General features: G+C 55.2%; 1 protein-coding gene across 2 annotated transcripts in view; it reads right to left on the bottom strand.

Moving 5' to 3' along the window:
* Positions 1-15,142, bottom strand: part of TMEM63A (transmembrane protein 63A) — a 43,844-nt gene extending 28,702 nt beyond the window's left edge. Inside the window, exons 1-8 of one of the 2 annotated variants that reach the window (XM_075530877.1) lie at positions 15,026-15,128; positions 11,110-11,302; positions 9,453-9,652; positions 8,484-8,566; positions 4,972-5,038; positions 2,905-2,942; positions 1,661-1,803; positions 439-490 (exon numbers count right to left, since the gene is read on the bottom strand). In XM_075530877.1, coding sequence (XP_075386992.1) covers positions 439-490; positions 1,661-1,803; positions 2,905-2,942; positions 4,972-5,038; positions 8,484-8,566; positions 9,453-9,638 — 569 coding nt within the window. In that variant the 5' untranslated portion in view covers positions 9,639-9,652; positions 11,110-11,302; positions 15,026-15,128. Of the gene's footprint in view, positions 1-438; positions 491-1,660; positions 1,804-2,904; positions 2,943-4,971; positions 5,039-8,483; positions 8,567-9,452; positions 9,653-11,109; positions 11,303-15,025 lie in introns of both variants that reach the window. The other variant, XM_075530888.1, reaches the window with a different exon arrangement.
* Positions 15,143-18,245: the final 3,103 nt, after the last annotated feature.

Consider the following 18,245-nt stretch of genomic DNA (forward strand, 5'->3'; position numbering starts at 1 on the left):
GCTCGAACTCCCAACCTTTCAGTTTCTAGTTGAGTGGCTAACCATTAGCGCCACCTGGTGTTTGGGAAAGCCCTCTGCAAAGGGGGGAAGTGGGGAGGCTCCTTGGACGAGGGTCTTGCCTGTGGACCAGCAACACCACACCCAAACCAAACTCACTGCCGTCAATTCTGACTCAGAGACACTATAAAGCAGGGCGGAACTCCTTATGGGAGTAGAAAGCCTCTTCTTTGTCTATCAGAGTCACTGGTGGTTTTGAACTGCTGACCTTGTGGTTAGCTGCCCAGTGTATAGTGACGACAGGGTTCTCCAATATTTCAACCTGCTTTGAGCGACTTCCGGCATACCCTAGGCCTTCCTCTTAGACTCTGCCTTCCCCTTGGACCCTCCCCATCAGCATTCTCACTGCCCACCCGTAGCCCCGGCCCGCCCTATACTCACTCAGTCTGTAGGTTTGCTATGGTCGTCCTCCCAAAGCTGTAAGGGTCTTTATCTGCAGAGAAACAGCGATTTTGTTATGGGCTGGGTCCGGGAGAGCAGGGAAAGTGGGGCAGGGGTGACCTTGCTCTGTGGGCTCTGAGAAGGAGAAACAAGAGCTAGCGGACTCGTCAGAAGCAAGGTCCTCCAGAAGTCACAAAGGGACAGGAAGACGAATGAAGTGGAAGGAGGAAGGATGTCGCAAACGTGCTGTCACACTGCAGGGACAGCCACTGTGTGAACTGTGGAAGCGTTCGTTCAAATCACAATCAAGAGTTGGCGGAGGGAGAGCGGGGGTGACAAGGGCACCCAGTCTCTTCAGAGCGACTCTAAGCAATGCCTTGGGTGACTCCAAGACCCGCCCTCACGGCACCTTCGCAACTCACTGCCATCAGGCCGGTTCCTCACACAGCGCCCCCGCAGCGCACGCAACAACTGCTCTCGCCACTCTTTACAAGCCCTGCCTTTCCCCCTCGGCGCGCCTGGTTTCAAACTGCTGACCTTGCCGTTGGCAGCCCAGCCCATAACCGCTATGCCACCACGGCTCCCACCGAGCCTGTGGATAAAGTTAAACTGGGGATTCATCTCGTCTTGAGGTCTCGGGGAATTCCCTCAGCAAGCTAGAAGCATTGCAGATGTTTGCTAGGGCCAGGAAGTACATTCATTGTGGCATTTGCTGTACAGATCTCTTTCCTTACTCAGAATGTCATACTTTGGCCTAGGTTGGGAGCCATCACCAACATTTCCCCGGTAGCCTCCTAATTTGCATGAGGACATAAAAGTATCAGACATTATCTGAAACTCCCCAATTCTCCAGATTTTTGTGGTTGCTGTTCTCCTCCCACCGTGTTACAATCTGCCCTGGTGGCAGAGTGAGTCTGTGTTGGGGTACTAATCCCAAGGTCAGGCGGGGAGGCGGCTTTGTACTCCCATAAAGAGCTACAGTCTCAGAAACCCACAGGGGGAGTTCGACCCGGCCCTACAGGGTCACCATGAGTGGGTGTCCACTCACTGGCAGTGAGTTCAGGGGGGTTTGTCTCGGGTTAGTCATCATCACCTGGGAGCCCCACCTGTTCGCCCCAGTGTCTTCTCCAGATCTTACATCAGACCGAAGAGTCCGAACCTAGCTGAGCGAGAGCATGAATGCTGGAGTCCCGGGGGGCCACGGCAAGGAGAAGAGTCTTACCCAGCAGGTCCCCTGAAAGGTTGACGGGCAGGATGACGCACAGGGACAGGAAGCTGACCACCACCAGCAGGCAGATGATGTGTCTCTGGAAGGACAGGTAGTGGATGGCGTCCTCTCCACACCACTCCAGGATCTGTTCGTCGCTGCCCATACACACACAATCGGAATGAGGGTGGGTCTGTGACGACTCTCCCCCCCCCCCCGTTTTTTTAAACGTTAAAGGAAACAGAGGTACAGAAAATGTGTGTCACTTCAGGATCGCAGACCTTGTGACGGCAGAGCTATGACGTGAACTCCAGGGACCCCCTCCACCCACCTTAGTCCCAACCTCCTATTCCTGCCGAGGGACCGACTGCCACTGCAGTTCATGCCACACGAAAGGCGTGCCCACCCCACACGTGTGCTGGTAGTGTGTGAAGGCCGCTAGTCCACAGCCCTTCCCTGTTCAAGAAACAAAGCCACAGACAAGGTGGCTGCGGGGATCCCCTCTGGAAGGTGTCCCAGCTTGTGACCCCACACTTCTATTCGGTCTCCCCCTCAGGAGAGCTGGAGACAGGCGGAGGAGCCATGTTTGAACATGTCCAACCAGCAGCACCCTGCCTGCCCTGGGACCCTGCCCTAGCCCTGGGGGTGGGGGGGCTGACCTGCTCTGTCGTTTTCCACCCTCACCACTACATTGGAAGGTCTGGGTCAACTGGGGTCCTGCACCATTCCAGGTTCCCACAGCCAGACTTTGTGCTACAGAGGGAGCAGGGGGAGCCTCCCGCCCTCTGCCCCACTCTCCTGACAGGGAAGGACAGGCAAACATTGCACTGGGAACGGCGTGGACCAAGGAGGCAAGGGCCACTGTATACAAAGGCTGACTGAGAGGAGGACAGTCTGTGTGCAGTGAGACTGAGCAGAGGCTGGGAACTGCTCACGGGACTTGTCTGAGCTCAGCCAGAAAGCACCTTGGCTCAGTGGGCGAAGTCATGCAGACCCTTTGTGCTGTAGCCCACAATCCAGGACGAAGTGTGGGTACCCCCCACTCCGCATCATTCCCGCAGCAAGCAGCACTTGATACAGCACTGGATTCTCCTCCTCCTCCTCCTCCTCCTGAAGGGGAAGGTGGTCAGGCATGACCCATGCTATTTTTTCAGTCTATAAGGGGCCTCAAATCAAGATCAGCTATCGTGGCTCTTTCCTCCTGGGACCAAACACCCAAACAAAGCCTCCCCCCCCCCCTCCAGCCACTGTGCACTCACGTCAGGCAGAAGATGGCAGTCAGCCAGGGGCAGCATCCCTGGAAACAGAGAACTCAGATGAGCTTCCAGCACCAATGACTTGGGAGGGATATGTAACCATCATCTTTCATCGTAAACAACCACTTAACCTCCTGTCTTATAGCAATAACGCCTGCCCCCTTCAGGCAAACATGACAGAATTCACATGCACCTGTCCTGTTGAAATATGTACGGTGCACATAGAACTCTTGAGAAAACCCATTAAGTCTGGTCAGCGTGTGGAATTACACCAGCCCAGAGGCAAACCATGAGACTTGGATGAACAGCGAATTAGACTGGGGGAAAGCGCCGGATAAACTGCTTCCATTCCATTGTTTAAAAAAATCAAGATGTGGCAGGGAAAATCAAGATGTGGGACAGAGGGGAGAGGCAAACCTGAGCAGTTTGGAATGGGCTTACCGAGGGGGAGAGGGTGTTTGTAGTTTGATTTTGTTTTGTTTTATTGTTGATATGGAGTCAGTACAGTCCAACTGCAATCCATGGGTTGTTGCTTTGTACAGAATGATTTCCTAACTGATTCAGCTCTGTTTACACTGAGCATGGGGGATGGTGCTCAGGGGAGAGTCCTGTATCACCTCTGACAAGGGCAGACCCCTGTCTCTCAGACCCAAACCTGTCACCTTGCTGCACGGGGGCACTGCGGCACCAACCATATGGTGGTTCTGAGTCTCCTTTCAATGGACACCCCCTAAGACTTTCTCGTCCATCCCATCTTACACTTTAGACTCCCGACAGCTGGGGAAGAGAACTATGTGCTTGCCATTCAAATGACAATTGCCAAGCACCGAATGGGCATCAGGGGCTGGTGACCAGGCTGCTATGACTCCCACCTCCATTTGGTTCACAATCTAGCAGGAAGGTGGCCAGCCAGTGACCACTGCCATGCAAAACCATGCCCTCGGGTGGTGGAGACAAGTGCTGGGCAAGCAGTCCAGGGAGGATGCCCAGTCAGCAAAGCTCCCTCAGGCTTCACTGTGATTGGCTACCACTTAGGGAAGAGCCTCACCCGGCAAAAGGGCCCACTACAGGGGAGTTAGGCAGCAGAGCTAAGCCAGCGCATGCTGCCTGGTGAACCCGTCCCTGGGAAGCCCGGAAGATGCCACAGCCAGTTGTACCTCTGAGTCACTCTGTGACAGATTGTATGTCAACCTGCACGTGTGGAGGGGTGAAGTCCATTTACCTGTTAGGTCACAGCCTATGATGTCTTCTGGTTGGCGTGGCTTTTTTATGAAAAACACTGGGGATCCCTCCCCTTGCCTGTCTCCCAGGGTGCCCCCCGTGGGCCACCAGACCTTGAGAGTTGTCTGCACCCTGCCATGCTCCCACCAAGCCCTGGATCCACTGCGCTAGGCATCCAGCAGCCTGTGATGCCCCCCCCCTCCCTGTGCCCCCTTTCTGCATCATGGGCCTACAGCTGTGTGCGTCTGCAGAGGAATCCTGCTAGCGTCAGACCCATGGACTTGAGCTGGGATGCCTTCTTGAGAGTAAGTTATTTCTTTTTTTTTTTTAAGTAAGTTATTTCTTGATGTAAAATTCTTTCTCATACATCTATGAGTGTCCCTGGTTTTGTTTCTCTAGACAACTCAGCCTGACATATACTCTAGTCTCATCACCTTGGCCCCCCAACTGCCTTCTTCCCTAAAGTGCTACCCAAGCTCAGGCACCTGTGCTGCTAGGAAGAGCTTACCCCAGCACCTGTCTCATAAGATCCCAAGTGGCGCCAGGCTAGCAGCGCCACAGCCCTGCCCTCCAGATCAGCGACCCAGGCTCCCATTCGGGCCCCAGCCCCACACTGAGAAACCCAAACCCACTGCCACCGAGCCCATTCTACTGGACAGAGCACAACTGCCCCCCCTGGGGGTGGGAGAGTGGAATCCATCTTTACAGGAACAGAGAGAGCCTCGGATTCTCCTGCAGAATAGCTGGTGGGTTCAAACGGCTGACCTCTGAACAATTAGCAGCCTGGTGCTTAACCCGCCGTCACACCGGGGCCCTGGCTGCAAGGAAGGCTGTCCCTCAGATACCCACCAGCTCGCTTTCAAAGTCTTGTTGCCCCGAGGAGGAGGAGGATGACAGCCTGCGGGCTCTGGATTCTCTAGAGTGGGGAAAAGAAACGGAAACACGGCAGGTAACTACTAAGTCCAAAAATGTATTCCAGTTTATTACTGCCTCTTGGACATCCAGCGCTCTAGGAAACTGAGATGTCCTCATTGATAAGCGAGGCACTCTGATTTCAGAGTTCCCAGCATGAGTCCTTTAGTCAGTCACTGACCAATGGCATTTTGTGTTTCGGCCTCTTAATCAACTCCCTTCTGAATGCCCTATAAAATACCTTGCGAACTATAAATCAGAGGTGCTGGTAATAACGGGAGATTTTGTTAGGAAGCCAGAGTTCTCCTCTATGCCAAGGCACCCAATCAGGCAAGTCCAGCCCACCATAGGGGCTGGAGGGCAGGCTTCCATTCAGTCTCCCAGCCAGGAACACCTAGGCGGGCGGTACACCTGGATTGGCCCATCTAGGGCAGGTGAATTTGATTCAGTCAATGGGGTCAGAAAAGCCAGAAGTTTTCTCTCGGTAATGGGGTGGGGGGAATGTCTTTCCCAGCGGCTGCCACACAGTTCAGCTCAACTACCATGGACTGTGTCTGGCTTGTGTTCCATTTTCTGTAATGCTGAAACTGCGCCTAACCTTTATAAAACTCACTTAGATCACAAACCAGGCTTCGGTGTGAATTCTTTCTCGCGCAAAGCCAAGAATCGAGGTCTATCTCTCCCCCGAGAGAGACCTAACAATTTTGCTTTCCTCTTTCCCTCCTCCTGGCTCCAACCTCCCACAAGTGACGGCACCACACACAGCTACATGTCACTTTCAACGCATTCAGAGACCCTGTCATTTCATCTTCACAGTCACCCTGTGAGAAAGAGTGGGTGCCTTAGATACCCAGCTCTGCTATCACAGAGATCCCACAGGGGTGGCTTTATCAGATACACATTTACTTTTTCACAGTTTAGGAGGCTAGAGGTTTGAAGTTGGGGTGCTGGCTCAAGGGGAAGGAGCCCTGGCGGAGCAGTGGGTTATGCGTTGGGCTGCCCCAGGGAGTGAGAATTGCCTGGAGGGCATTGGGAGTCTGGTTTCCTTGGTGGCAGCTCTCAGGAACATCTCACCTCTAGCTTCTTCCAGCTTCTCAGCCTGGGTGCTTACAGAGTTCCACCAGGGCTCTGGGCTTGGCTTCCTCCTTTTCCCCAGTGATTCAGTTTAAGACACACCCTACACAAGCATGGCTCCTAGTTAGCATAACAAATAGCCCCTCCTCCCAGGTGGGATTGCTCCACAGGTAGAGGAGTTAGGGGTTGGGAGGGTTTTGTTCTTGGGGTTTTTGGAGGACACAATTCAATCTGCTATATGGAGGCAGAAGGAAATCAACCTCATTAAATGTGAGGGATTTAACCAAGCCCCTCCTCTCAGCTGGGAGAGTACAGGGCACGGGCCTCTGGTTTCCAAGTGCTCTTTTTGGCCCATCCCTTCATGGGGTGAACTGGTGTCAAGGCAGGAGATGTTCTAAAAGGTTCCACCTTCATGTAGGTTAAGGAAGGCTTCCACACACGTGCCAGCGGCCCTGCCCTCTTACCCTGAGGTCATCAGCACCTAGGCTCTACTCCAGTCAGCCCAACGAAGTTGCCTTTCTGGACTCACCTCCCCCACAGACCTCATTTCCATCAGCTGGGCCAGTGGGGCACAAGTGTGGGGTCTCTTAAAGACCACCACGGGAGGCTGGGGCCAGCCTGCTTGCATCCCCTCCTCCCACATGCAAGCCTGGGGTGCAGTAGCCAGCGGGAGCTGGAAATTCCAGTTGTGTCCCCTGCATAAGCCAGCAGAGTCACCAGAGCCTACGATGAAACTGAAAAAAACTGCAGGTCTGGCCAGGAAGCCAGGTGAGTTCCGAGTGACCCTACAGGAGGACAAGGTCACCTTGAATCTTCTATCTGTCTCAATCCACCTCACCTCCAAGCTGTCAATTTAAAAGAACCAAATACCAGGGGTCAGGGCTGACTCCCAGTGGCTCCAGATGTGTCAGACAGAAACTGGACTCTAGAGAACGGTCCACCACCAGGCCCTTCTTCCAAGGCACCTCTGCTGGGTCCTGACTGTTTGTACCTGGCACCCAGGGCTCTGGCATTCAAGAAAGGACTGTTAGGAGCAGGACAGGGAGACAGGGTTGTCCCTCTCCATGCCTAAAGGAGGTTGGAAGAGAATCAGGTGAGACTTAGCCAGCCATAAGGACTAACTAGACATGCTCCAAGTCAGCCCCTACCCCTACCACTCCCCCACCCCAGCCAGGTGGGCAGTATACCTGGGCGGCCCAAACTAGACCAAGGTGGGCTTAATTCAGCCAGGGGGGGCGGTGTCAACCAATACTTTTGACCATGCCTCCCCAGCCAGAGGCTTCAAATCTTCAAATGCCTTGACAGCAGGACGGACCACTGCCCCCCCCCCCCCCCCCGCCAACCTTTTTTCCCTCGCCCTTTGGCTCTTGCACCCTCTCGGGGTGCTGTGGTCTCTCTAGCTTAGGTAATTTCAAGTGTGGGTCCGCAATCCCACAAGGTTGCCCTGGTACAGTGGTGAGCCCCAGGGCAGCTTCTGCACACTTCCCTGAAATAGCATGTACTCTTTTGAGACTGTAAAACCTGAACTTTCTCCCGTCCTTTAAAAAAAACCCACTTGGATCATAAACCAGGCTTCAGCATGAATTCTTTCTTTCTCGTGTGAAGCCAAAAACCTAGGTATTTCGCACCCGAGAAACCTAACAGGACCGTGTAAACATTCCAGGGGAGAGAGCAAGCGGGCATCCTCCTCCTCGGTTGACTATGAAAGCCTTCAGTAGCTGCTGAGTCTGGTTGGCCCCCATCATCTCAAGGAGACAAGGTCTGCCTCCAGCGAGGGCCAGCCAGAAGCACCAGGAGAGAGCTGGGGGACCAGGGACTCCAGTAGAATGAGTGATGAGAAGACTGACAGGGAATCAGCCAAGACCCCCCCCCTCACCCACCCAGAGCATAGGGGTGAACGGAAACCAGGGCCACCGTTTCCTAACCTCGGGGCTGTAGACAACTTCCCACGCTGTCTGGGCCTCAGATGTATTATGAGCTCAACAAGGACCCCCGAGGCAGACCTGGTCTGCGGGCAAGACCAGAGAGGTCAGAGTTTCTGGAGGGGACGTGGCAGATGCACTCAATGAAAGCAATCTCACAGCAACATCACCTGTGAGCACAACCTGGTGGCCTCCACAAGCCCCTGACGTCCAGGATACGACCTCTGGAGTGGGCAGAGGGAGAGGAGCAGGCACCAGCTTTGCCAGGAGGAAGCTGATGGAACAACGGGGACAGAGCCACCTTGTCTTGCCCCCACTCTGGGCCTCCCCAGTCTGTACCTGCTGGGTGCACAACCAAGGGGGGAGGAAGGCAGGCCAGCCGGAAAAGGCCCATGCCAGAGATGCCCAGCTCCCAGCATCCCGCAAGCCATGCTAGATGAAGTCTCTTTGTACCTCTCGGCTTCTGAGGACACCAAAGCAATGCGGCCATAGTCCCAGAATCGTCTTCTTATTAAAGAAAACACCAATATTAGAACCTAGAAATAAAAAAAAATACACTGAGATGGCTTCTAATTTGAGACGGCGGCGGCTACCTGCCTAGAATCAAGGGGGCTTGGACACTCTTGGAGGTCGTCTGAGGGTGAGTCCAAAGGACTGCTGCGAGGTACCCGGCTCATGGATCCGAAACCCAAACCAAGCTCACCGACCTCCATCCAGTCAGGGTCAACTCCTAGTGGCCTACAGAAGGAAGAACTGCCCCGTGGGTCCCCAAGACAACCTGTAATTCTTCATGGAGTAGAGCCCATCTTTCTCCCAAGAGGAAGTGCTGATGGTTTTGAACTTCAGATCTTGACATCAACCACTCAACATGCAACCACTACACTGCCAGGGCTCCTGGGCTGGCTACGTCAAGAAGCAAGCTTCTCCTGTGGGTGTTGGTGCTCACAGAAGGTTTCTGTGACTTGGTAAGGTCTCCGGCTGCACAGTGGGCACGTGCTGGGGGCTGCTAAGCATGAGGTTAGCTCCTTGGAGGAAAGATACGGCCGACGGCTTCCGTATAGATTTACAGCATCAGAAACCCAAAGGGACAGTTCTACTCTGTCCTATGGAGTCACGGAGTTCTCGTGGGATTTTCTCGAGGTGCAGCAGGAAGTCAGGGACATATTTTCAGGGGCAATGAGGTCATGTCTCTCCTCGTTTATCTCCTTCTCCTCCAATCATCTCCTCCCAAACTTCCTGAGCTAAGAATTATCATCCCCATTTCACAGATGTGCAAACCAAGGCTCAGAGGTCACACAGGGAAGTCGCGGGGTTGGGATTTAAATCCAGGTGTCTCTGTCCCTCTTCCTGGAATCTCCCCGAAGGCCCTGACAAGGGGGTGCACACAGCTGAAGGAAGGACATGGTTGACGAGGGGCCTCACCAGGAAGCAGCTGATGTCAATGAGCAGGACGGTGGGGATGCCGCCAAAGGTGACACCCTGGAGCACGGTGCTGTTCTTGGCCGAGTTGTAGCAGTAGGAGTCGTTGGGCCGGTCCCCGATGCCCAGCTGCTCGTGAATGGACACCCCCCGGGGCTGCCACAGCTCCAGGAACGGGGAGTCCGACATCGCGGGGAGCTTCCCTGAAGAACACCGGGCAATAGATGGGGCTCAAGGCTGCCCCCAGTTTCCACAGAGTCGAAGGTGTCAAGGTCCTTGCTGATGGGTTGTAAGGAGCCACGGGGGCAGAATCAGGACAAGCTGGACACTGGAACCCTGTGTGCCTGGTAGTGTCCCCAGAGAATAGCCACATTGTGAAAAGAGTCCCACGGGGTCAGATGCTCAGGGCAGATAGCCACAGACTCGCCTCTGGTGGGGTGGAAGAGAAGAAGGGGGGGTGGGGCAGGAGCAGCCAGGCTGCCCGCCTCAAAGTGCTGAAGGGCTCTCATTCCTGGGCAGACTGTGAGCCACTGGGAAAGTCAGCATGCAGACTGGGGGTGGTGACAAGGGAGGGACACAAAGGCAAGGAAGACAGCAAACCTCCAAAGTCTGACCACCAGCCACCTCTGGGCCACAGCCCAGTCTGCTGAGAGCCATGTCAGCTAGGCCCCGGGGCCTAAGGCCAGGGCTCACAGGCTCACTCCCTTGCCCTCCGATGCAGGAGCTGGTCAGAGCAGTAGCACATCGCTGCCCAGCCTTCTTCCTGGGCCACCCTCCCTTTCCTGTTGAGTCACGAGAGATTAAAGGCAAGAGAAAAGATAGCCAGAGAGGGGCATCTGGGATAGGAGGCGGCAGGTGGAGGAGGCACTGCGGCTAGTTTCAGGGGCCCCAGTCGGCACTAGGGGTCCCTGGAGCCTCTGGGGTCTGGCCTCCTCGCCCTCCCTCAGCGGCACTGCATATCCAGGGTCAACTTGGGCTCCAGGCTGGGCAGCTAACCTTTCCTTGCTGGGGGCCCTGGCACCCTGATGAGGCAAATGGAAATCTCCAGGGCTGGTTTCCTAATGCAGCTGGCACGAGGGGTGGGGCCCACTCTTTTCACACTGTCTACGGCCAAAGGGCTAGGAGGCAAGCTCAGCATACACCCCCTTTTTTCCCCAAGCTGCTTTGGGGGCTGGGACACCAGTGGGGATGGCTTCTGCTAGGCCTGCTCTTCCGACCTGTCTAGAGAGACAATGATTTTGGAGCAGAGCAAAAGGCACAGAGAGCCAAACATGTGCTCATGGCGGGTCATCCATGAACCAGTGGTGGTGGGGATAGGAGGGGGGGAGGGGTGTCCCAATTCTTATTCCTGGCATTACTGTTCTAGAGATAACTATTATTATATATTTCTGTTTAAAACACTGAAAAATCACAGGAAGGGTGGTGGGCAGTTGGCAGGTCTGAAGGAACGAGATTGGCCCAAAGGGTCAGTCACTCACTTGAGCCTGTGGGTCTTGGAAGGTAGCTGGGTGGAGCTGGACTTAGAGTCCTGAAAGCTTCCTTCAGTGCAACAGCTGGTCTGGTTATCCCTCCTTCAAACCCCGCCAGGTGGCCCCACCACAGGAACGTCCCCGGCCCGGGCTGTGAAGTCATGGGGTACTCTTCCTGCCCCCACACTTACCCTGAAGCTGGGGCGGAGGGGTGGTGGAAGAGTCCCGGGGCGAGGTCTCAGATGGCACTGTTGCCGGTGACAGCAAAGGCAGAGAGGACCACCGACTCCCAAGCTGCTGGAGGCCAGACCTCAGGGCTGGCGCTCATTTTCTGTAGGGTTCTCCTGGCCAGGGGTCCAGGGCCACGGGCCTTTACAAACCTCTCTGCAGGGGCACAGGACAGAGTCCTCCTGGAGCTGCCCTTTCCCATCCAGGGCTGCTGGCCTAAGACCTTTCAGCACCCCCTCCCTCAGCCCCTACACTCAAACACGCCCCAATGGTTCTGAATGCAAACATTTTGGGGGGCGGGGCTTTTGGTTCTGCTTAGGAGTTCCCTCTAGCCCTGGCTCTCCCCAGAACAGGTGGCCCCTCCATACTCCTCCAGACACATAGCACCATCCTGATTCCTCCATGGCTGGGGCCCTTCCGGGAACAGGGGAGGGAGGGTCCTCTCTCCATTTACCTCCCCCCACCCCTCGGAAGCACTGGAGGCTGGGGGCTCGAGGTCAAGAGAACCTGAGCTGAGGACCTAATGTGCGCCCCAAGGGCTGCTGCGACCACGGCAACTCCCCAGGGTCCCCCAAGGGCTAGAAGCAGGAAGGAGGAGGAGCGCAGAACAAGCAAGGGAGGGCAGAGCAGTGGAGCGGAGGAGTGAGTTACCCCCCAAATACCCGGGGGAGCTCTTTCCCCAGGGAGGGTTGAAAGAGCAGCGCCTCATCCCCCTCCAGCTCCCTGACAGGGCTCTCAGTCATTTTCCTTCGGCCAAGCAGGCTCTTCCAGGTGGTGTACAAAGTCTGCTAAGAACTCAGGGTGGTTGTCAGTCAGCGGCCGGCAAATACTGCTGGTCTGGGCAATGGGTCAGTCTCCCTCAAGGACCCCTCCCCCATGTGGCCAGTCCTGACTGTCCTGAGTCTCTTCTCTCAGACCTTTTGGCTCAGTCTCCATCTGCTAGACATGAAATCCAGAGCTTGTCAGCCATCAGGGTCACTGGGGCTTCCGGCGGACAGCCCCTGGGCATCTTCCCAGACTGGCACGCTCCGCAGCGTCAGCCGGACAGGGGAACACAGATGCCCCAGGACAGGCTCTGGGAGGCTGCGGAGGGGCCCAGGGGACATAGTGCAGGGAGGAGACTCATAGTGAGAGCTGAGTAGGTGCCAAGCTAGTAAGCAGACCCTGTGGCCACCAGGGTCCTGCCTGGCCAACAATACCTCACCCCCAATGCTCACGGCAATGCTCAATCCCCAGGCATTTGCTCACTATGTGTAGGTCACCCTCTCATCTCATGCCTCCCTCCCCCGGAGAGCAGCAATGACAGGAAGGACTGCTGAGGGCCAGGCACCAGGATGACCAGCTGGGCCTCCAAGCCGAAAGCCCGTGTGTCCCCAGGACTGTGATGTGGTCAAGGGGACAGAAGCCTGAATCCAACAGCTTATCTTCAACTTACCAAAGAAGCAAACCATCAATCTTAGCCTGCTGCCAGTCTGAGTCACAGCAAAGATCCACATGACCTCGGGGGGGGGGGGGGCAGCATTGTTGTTTTCAGTTGCCCACCCAGTGGAGTCTGACCCATAACAACCCAGTGAGTGCAGAGTGTGACATAATGACACCATAAGGATTTCAAGGCTGTGACCTTCCCAAAGCAGATGGCCAGACCTCTCTGCCAGGCACCCGTCTTGAGTTTGACCCACCAACCTGGTGGTGAGTGGCCCAGCGCTTAAGCAATGTGCCACTCAGAGACTTCTCACAGCGGACAGGAGAAACCCCAAAGATTCTGGCAGAACGCTGCAGGAAATGGGTGCTCATTCTCGGGTCTTGAAACAGGCCCTGCACAAAATCAGGCTTTTTTTTTTTTTTTTGAATCATCACTGAATCTTTCCATTTTGTTAAAACGATGATAAGACTCCAGCAGCCCTAGTCCTTGCTTTCACACGAGCTAAGCCTGACCTCCTGGGGAGGAGGCCTGAGATACAACACAGACTACCCCCTTGAAGCCTGCCAAGTGGGGCCCAGAAATCTGGACTGTAAACTGCCACGGGCACCAATACTGGACGCCCCTGGGATGACCCAGCCTCTGGCTGAGGCAGGAGGCAGTAGGGTGCTGTGGCTAGCCAGCAGGTGCGGCATAAGGACGCCAGCATCACTTGCAGTTACACAACTTGACAAAGTTGCTTAACCATTCCGTGCCTTGGCGTCCTTCACCACAAACAGGGGTGGGAGGGTATGTGTGACTTCGTTTCTCTTACAGGCTGTCTGGAGGCATGTACCTGACATACTACTTACCAAGGCCTTAGCCCAGGGACTGGTTCTAATGGGCGCTCAAAAGCATTCTGCTCTTGGAACTCACTCCTCCAATTACTGAATATTTTGATCTAAGATGCTATAGGAGATTACTGGTCTGAAAGGAGGAAAATGCCAAAAAGCATGGAAAATTCTCATGGAACCCATGACTTTCTGGAGTCATGGAGGCCGGTGAACCCCCAAAGCTACTGCCCTGAGACCACCTTTAGATCTTAAACCAAAAATATCCTCTGGAGTCCTGATAGGTTAGCTCAACTAATAAAAATGCCTGCTAGCATTGAGGACTGCGCTTTGTAAGACCCGTGAGATCAGAGCAACCACACAGCTGAAATAGGAAACGTAGGGGCAGTGAGCTCACATCCACGGGGGAGGGACAGTTTGGAAAAGGAGGGTGAGAAGGGCAGCCCAACTTGGAGAGGGTAACCAGTCACTGCCCGCGCAGACATTACTGAATTGGGGTATGCCCTGCTGTGACTAGTCTCAACAACAACGAAGATTAAATCGCCCCACAAGCTCATGGGAAACACCAGGGCAGGGCCCCATCTGATAGCCTCTCTGTTTGAACTCCATGAAACCGTGTGTGGGGGGGTGGTGGAGAGACCTTGTGCTGAGGCTAAACACACAATAGGGGTGTGTGAAGGGGAAGGGCAACCTGGGCTTCTGTTCACAGCCCAGTCTCCTGGGCTCCTGACAGGTGTCACAGGCATGAAAAGGGGGAAGAAATGGGTGGGAGAGCATGCTCCAGGGTTCTTTGTCCGATAAGGGACGGCCTGCATCTTTCTGTACCCCACCCAGTGGAAATCTGCAGGCCTGGATGAGAAAGGTCCCAGGATCCTACCCCTAGTCCCCCTGGGGCCCACAAGTACCTGTACAGGTGGGCCCCATCCTGAGCTTAACGCCAAGCCCACAGTCCAAGGGTTGGAGCACAGAGCCACACACAGCCCCATCTGGAAGGGACCAGAAGGCCATTTGGCCCGCCACACTACCGACCCCTGCCCTTGGGGGACACCACCTGGGCTGAAAGATGAAGGCCACCCAGGGTCTCAGGTTGCCAGTCTTATCAGGCACTGGATCCTTGGGGGATTCGGTTTCTTTGCAGAACTCAATTCACCCTCCTCTCCCCCCTGCCCCCGCATGAGAGCGGCCCTCCTCAGGACTCCCCCAGCGGCAGGGATGGTTACAGAGGGGCAGGGGGCTCCTGGCCCTCACCTCCTCCTGCTTGACCTACTGTAACTCCTTAGACGACTCCCTCCCCGGAAAGGAAAGGGCGCGGGAGGGGTAGGGCGTCTTGGCAAAGTGAAGCAGGAACCGCGGAGAGGGCAGTCTGGGAGAGCCACCAGGAAGTCCCCAGTGGCGCTGGGCTGGGAAGGGGCCCGGGTGCCTGGGACTTAGGACTGACCCACTTGCCTCCCACCCCTCCTGTTTGGGAAGCAGGGGCGGCGGATGCCACAGCTGGTCCTGGAACCCGACACTTGACGTGGCGCCTGGGGTTGTTACCGCCCGTGCCCCGTCTCGCCCGCCCTCGCGTGCCCGCAAGTCCCCGGACCGGCGGCAGGGCCCCGTCCCCTTCAGCACCCCCCTCCGCGTTACCTGGGGCGGGGGCGGCAGCGGCCCGGCGGGCAGTGGTCCCGCCTCACCTGGCCGGCCGGGCAGCCTCCGGACCACTTAAAAGTTACAAAGTGAAACTCCTGCGCCTGCCGCACATGCGCACAACTCGGGCCGCGGCTTGCCTAATTTGGAGTCCCTTCTGGCGCCCGCGAGCCACGTGCCCCAAGGCGCCCCTCGGCCCCGAGGCGCTCCCCCGGGACCCCCACAGAGCCAGCTTGTGCCAGGGGCGCGTCGCCGGGGCTGTCCTCGCATCGCCCCCCAGAACGGGGAGCCCAGCGCAGGGTGGCCGTGGCGGCGCGGGGAGGGCACCTGTGGCCATTTGGAAAGGTCCTTGAATTGAACGGAATGGTCTTCACCTGGGAGAGGGGGGTGGTGAAAGGACGGGGTGCCCTCGTGCGAGCTGGGCGGCGGAAGCCCCGCAGGTGCGGTCCTGCCCACACGGAGGGCGCAGCGACTCTAGCGACGCCCCGGGGCCAAGGCAGGTACTGCCCGTGGCTCGCGCGCCCCAGCAAGTTCACTAGGGCTCATCAGTCTCCCGCTGGGCACAGATGGTTCCGCTGAGCGCCATTAAGCAGAGCTCCTGGAGGGCAGGGCCGGCCTCGTTGAACCGGTGCAGGGGGTGCACCTAGCGGGGCACAAGGATGGGGTTCGTGGGGGAGACGTATGCCACAAGCTGCCCCACCAGCAGGCCTCAGGGCGCCGGTCTGCGAAGTGAGGCGTTGGCCCTTTCTGGCACTAAATGTCCAGACTCCTCGACGGCTCCCCACTCCCCACACGCGCAGCCTCGCTGCTCTCACCTGGCTGCCCCTCTCCCGTGTGGGTGCGTTTATCTCCGAGTGTAATGCCCACAGAGCCTCCTCACCTCCTGGTCCTCAATTCTAGCGCCAGCCTGTGGCTCCGCTGGCAGGGGAGGGCTCCTGTCTCTCCTGGCTTCCTCCTGCTCTCCTCCCATTAGCTACCTTCCAGGAAGACCTCTGCTCCTCCCAGGCACTGGGCCTTCCCTCCCTCCCCTGGAGAGGCAGGTGCCTGTGTGCAGACTGCCAACTTCCCCTGCCCTTCAGACGGCTCATGTCCACTCTTCTCCGTGCCCCCACAGGCTTGTCTTCACTCTCCCTACCGCAGTGATGCGGCTGTCTGCGTGTTCTGTGCCCTGGGAGTCTAGGCCGGCCCTACTGTTAGACCAGAGGAACCAGAGATGTGAATGAAGGGGTCTTGTTAGGTGGAGTTTGACTCCAATGCGTTGCAACTCCTGAGAACACCAGAACAAAACACTGTCTGGTCAAAGGTCCTTGATTTTACAACGGGGAGGATATTTCTAAATTTGATTTCCAGTAAAATTACTTCAAAATCCATACTGAGATGGATTGGAATGCCAACTGATATTCCTACTGATGTACAAATGATTTATTTAAACCCTGGGTCAAAAATATGGGCATCAGGAATTGTCTATTTGAAAGAGAAGGAAATGAAGATTTAGAGAGAAACCAATTTGCAGCTAATTAGACCGATCCTGACAAGCAAGGAAACCAAAATAGCCATGTCTCACCAAGGACCAAATGTCACCACATACAAGTGCCTGTAATCTTGACATTCTACTCAACATTTGCTTCCTTGGACTGGCCCCTAATTTAACGGACTAACCCAGATTCATGTGGTATTGATGATAAATTTTGACAAGTGCTGTGAACAGTGTGGGGCCATCTCGGACCTCCCCTGTCTTCCCTAGTGCCACCAGGCAGGGGGGTCAGATAAGCATCCATTCTCCATCCTTCTTTATCTATTCTGACACCAACCTGTTTTTCTCCTGCACCCTATTGCCATGTTGGGTTCAAGAGTTCGTTGCAGTGGCCACACAGAACTCAAATTCTCACAACGAAGGGGGTTTATTAGCAAAGTCAATAGGTTACAGTGAGTCAGGATCAGCCAAGAGTCAGGAAAACAGCCATTAGTTTGTAGCAATACTTCTCAGACAACATCCATGTCTCTTCTCTGGTGATCAGCCTCTCAGCCAGGGGGTCCCTTGGCTTCTGCCATTCTGGACCAGGAAGCCAGCCCACATGTCGCTTCGTCTGACAGTTCCAGTCTCAGGCTGACAAGGAGAAGCTGCCCCGGAGTATCCACCCGGCTCCCCTAAGTCTGAGTCAGTGACAGGCTCTAGACTAGGGCCTCTGGCCTCAGCCACCTTCACTTCAGATCCATCTGGAACGTACTCTCCCCATGATCCTGGGCTTTCTGTCTGAGAGGGCTCTGACTCACAGGGGTGGCTTTGATAGGTGTGGTTTTTATTTTTTAGCTGACCATATCTCCAAGGAAAATGCAGGATGTTGTCTTACGTCACACTCTCTAGAAGATTCTAAAGATATGCTCCCCACTTCCAATAAAACAAAGGGTATGATTTGGTTCACACCCTCTAATAAGGTCAAGATTTAACCACTTTAAACCTGTCCATTAATATAGCAGTGAACTTCCTTCAAAATGGAATTATAGCTATATGCATAAAGTCCAGAATTATAATATACAACATAGGGAATTATGGTGAGAAGGGCCACATTAATTGACTACGTTGTTACATCTCAATGAGCTTTTTATATTTTGATGCAAGTAAAATTGGGATTTTATCCGCTATCCAGAAAAATAAAAATGCCCCCTTGTGTAAAAAAAAAGAAGAAGATAATTTTCTCCCTCAATTCTTAGAGGCCAGGCAGCACGGAGAGTCGCCTGTGACTGACTGCATTTCAATTCTTGCAATATGCCCTTGTTACCAGGGTGAGATGTGCACACCTACACATGAGCCCGGGACTACAGCCCAGGAAGGCTGCTCTTTGACCAAACCACACAGTTCATCTCAGATCCATGCGACAAGGAAGAAAGAATAAAGTTGGCCTTGAATTACATCCAGACATGCAAGTGCTTAGGAAATAGTGCAATGAACGTATCACAAACAGAGCAGATGGGGAAAGGATGACCAGGTAGCCAGTCTTGCCCCTGGATGTCAAAGCTACAAGGAGCTGACTGTTCGAGAAGCTTCCAGAGGTCCCATCAGAACCTTGGTGTCCATCCTGTGGGCAAAGCAGAGCCCACTAAAGAACATGGAGCATCTGCCCATCAGCCAGCAGCACAGTAATCCCCCCAGCCCCTTCTTCTTTCATGCCCTGGAAGAGTTCTGACACAGAACCAAGTCTGTGGAGACTACTCTGGACAC

This window comes from Tenrec ecaudatus, chromosome 1 (genome assembly GCF_050624435.1).
Source record: "Tenrec ecaudatus isolate mTenEca1 chromosome 1, mTenEca1.hap1, whole genome shotgun sequence".
Taxonomy (NCBI): domain Eukaryota; kingdom Metazoa; phylum Chordata; class Mammalia; order Afrosoricida; family Tenrecidae; genus Tenrec; species Tenrec ecaudatus.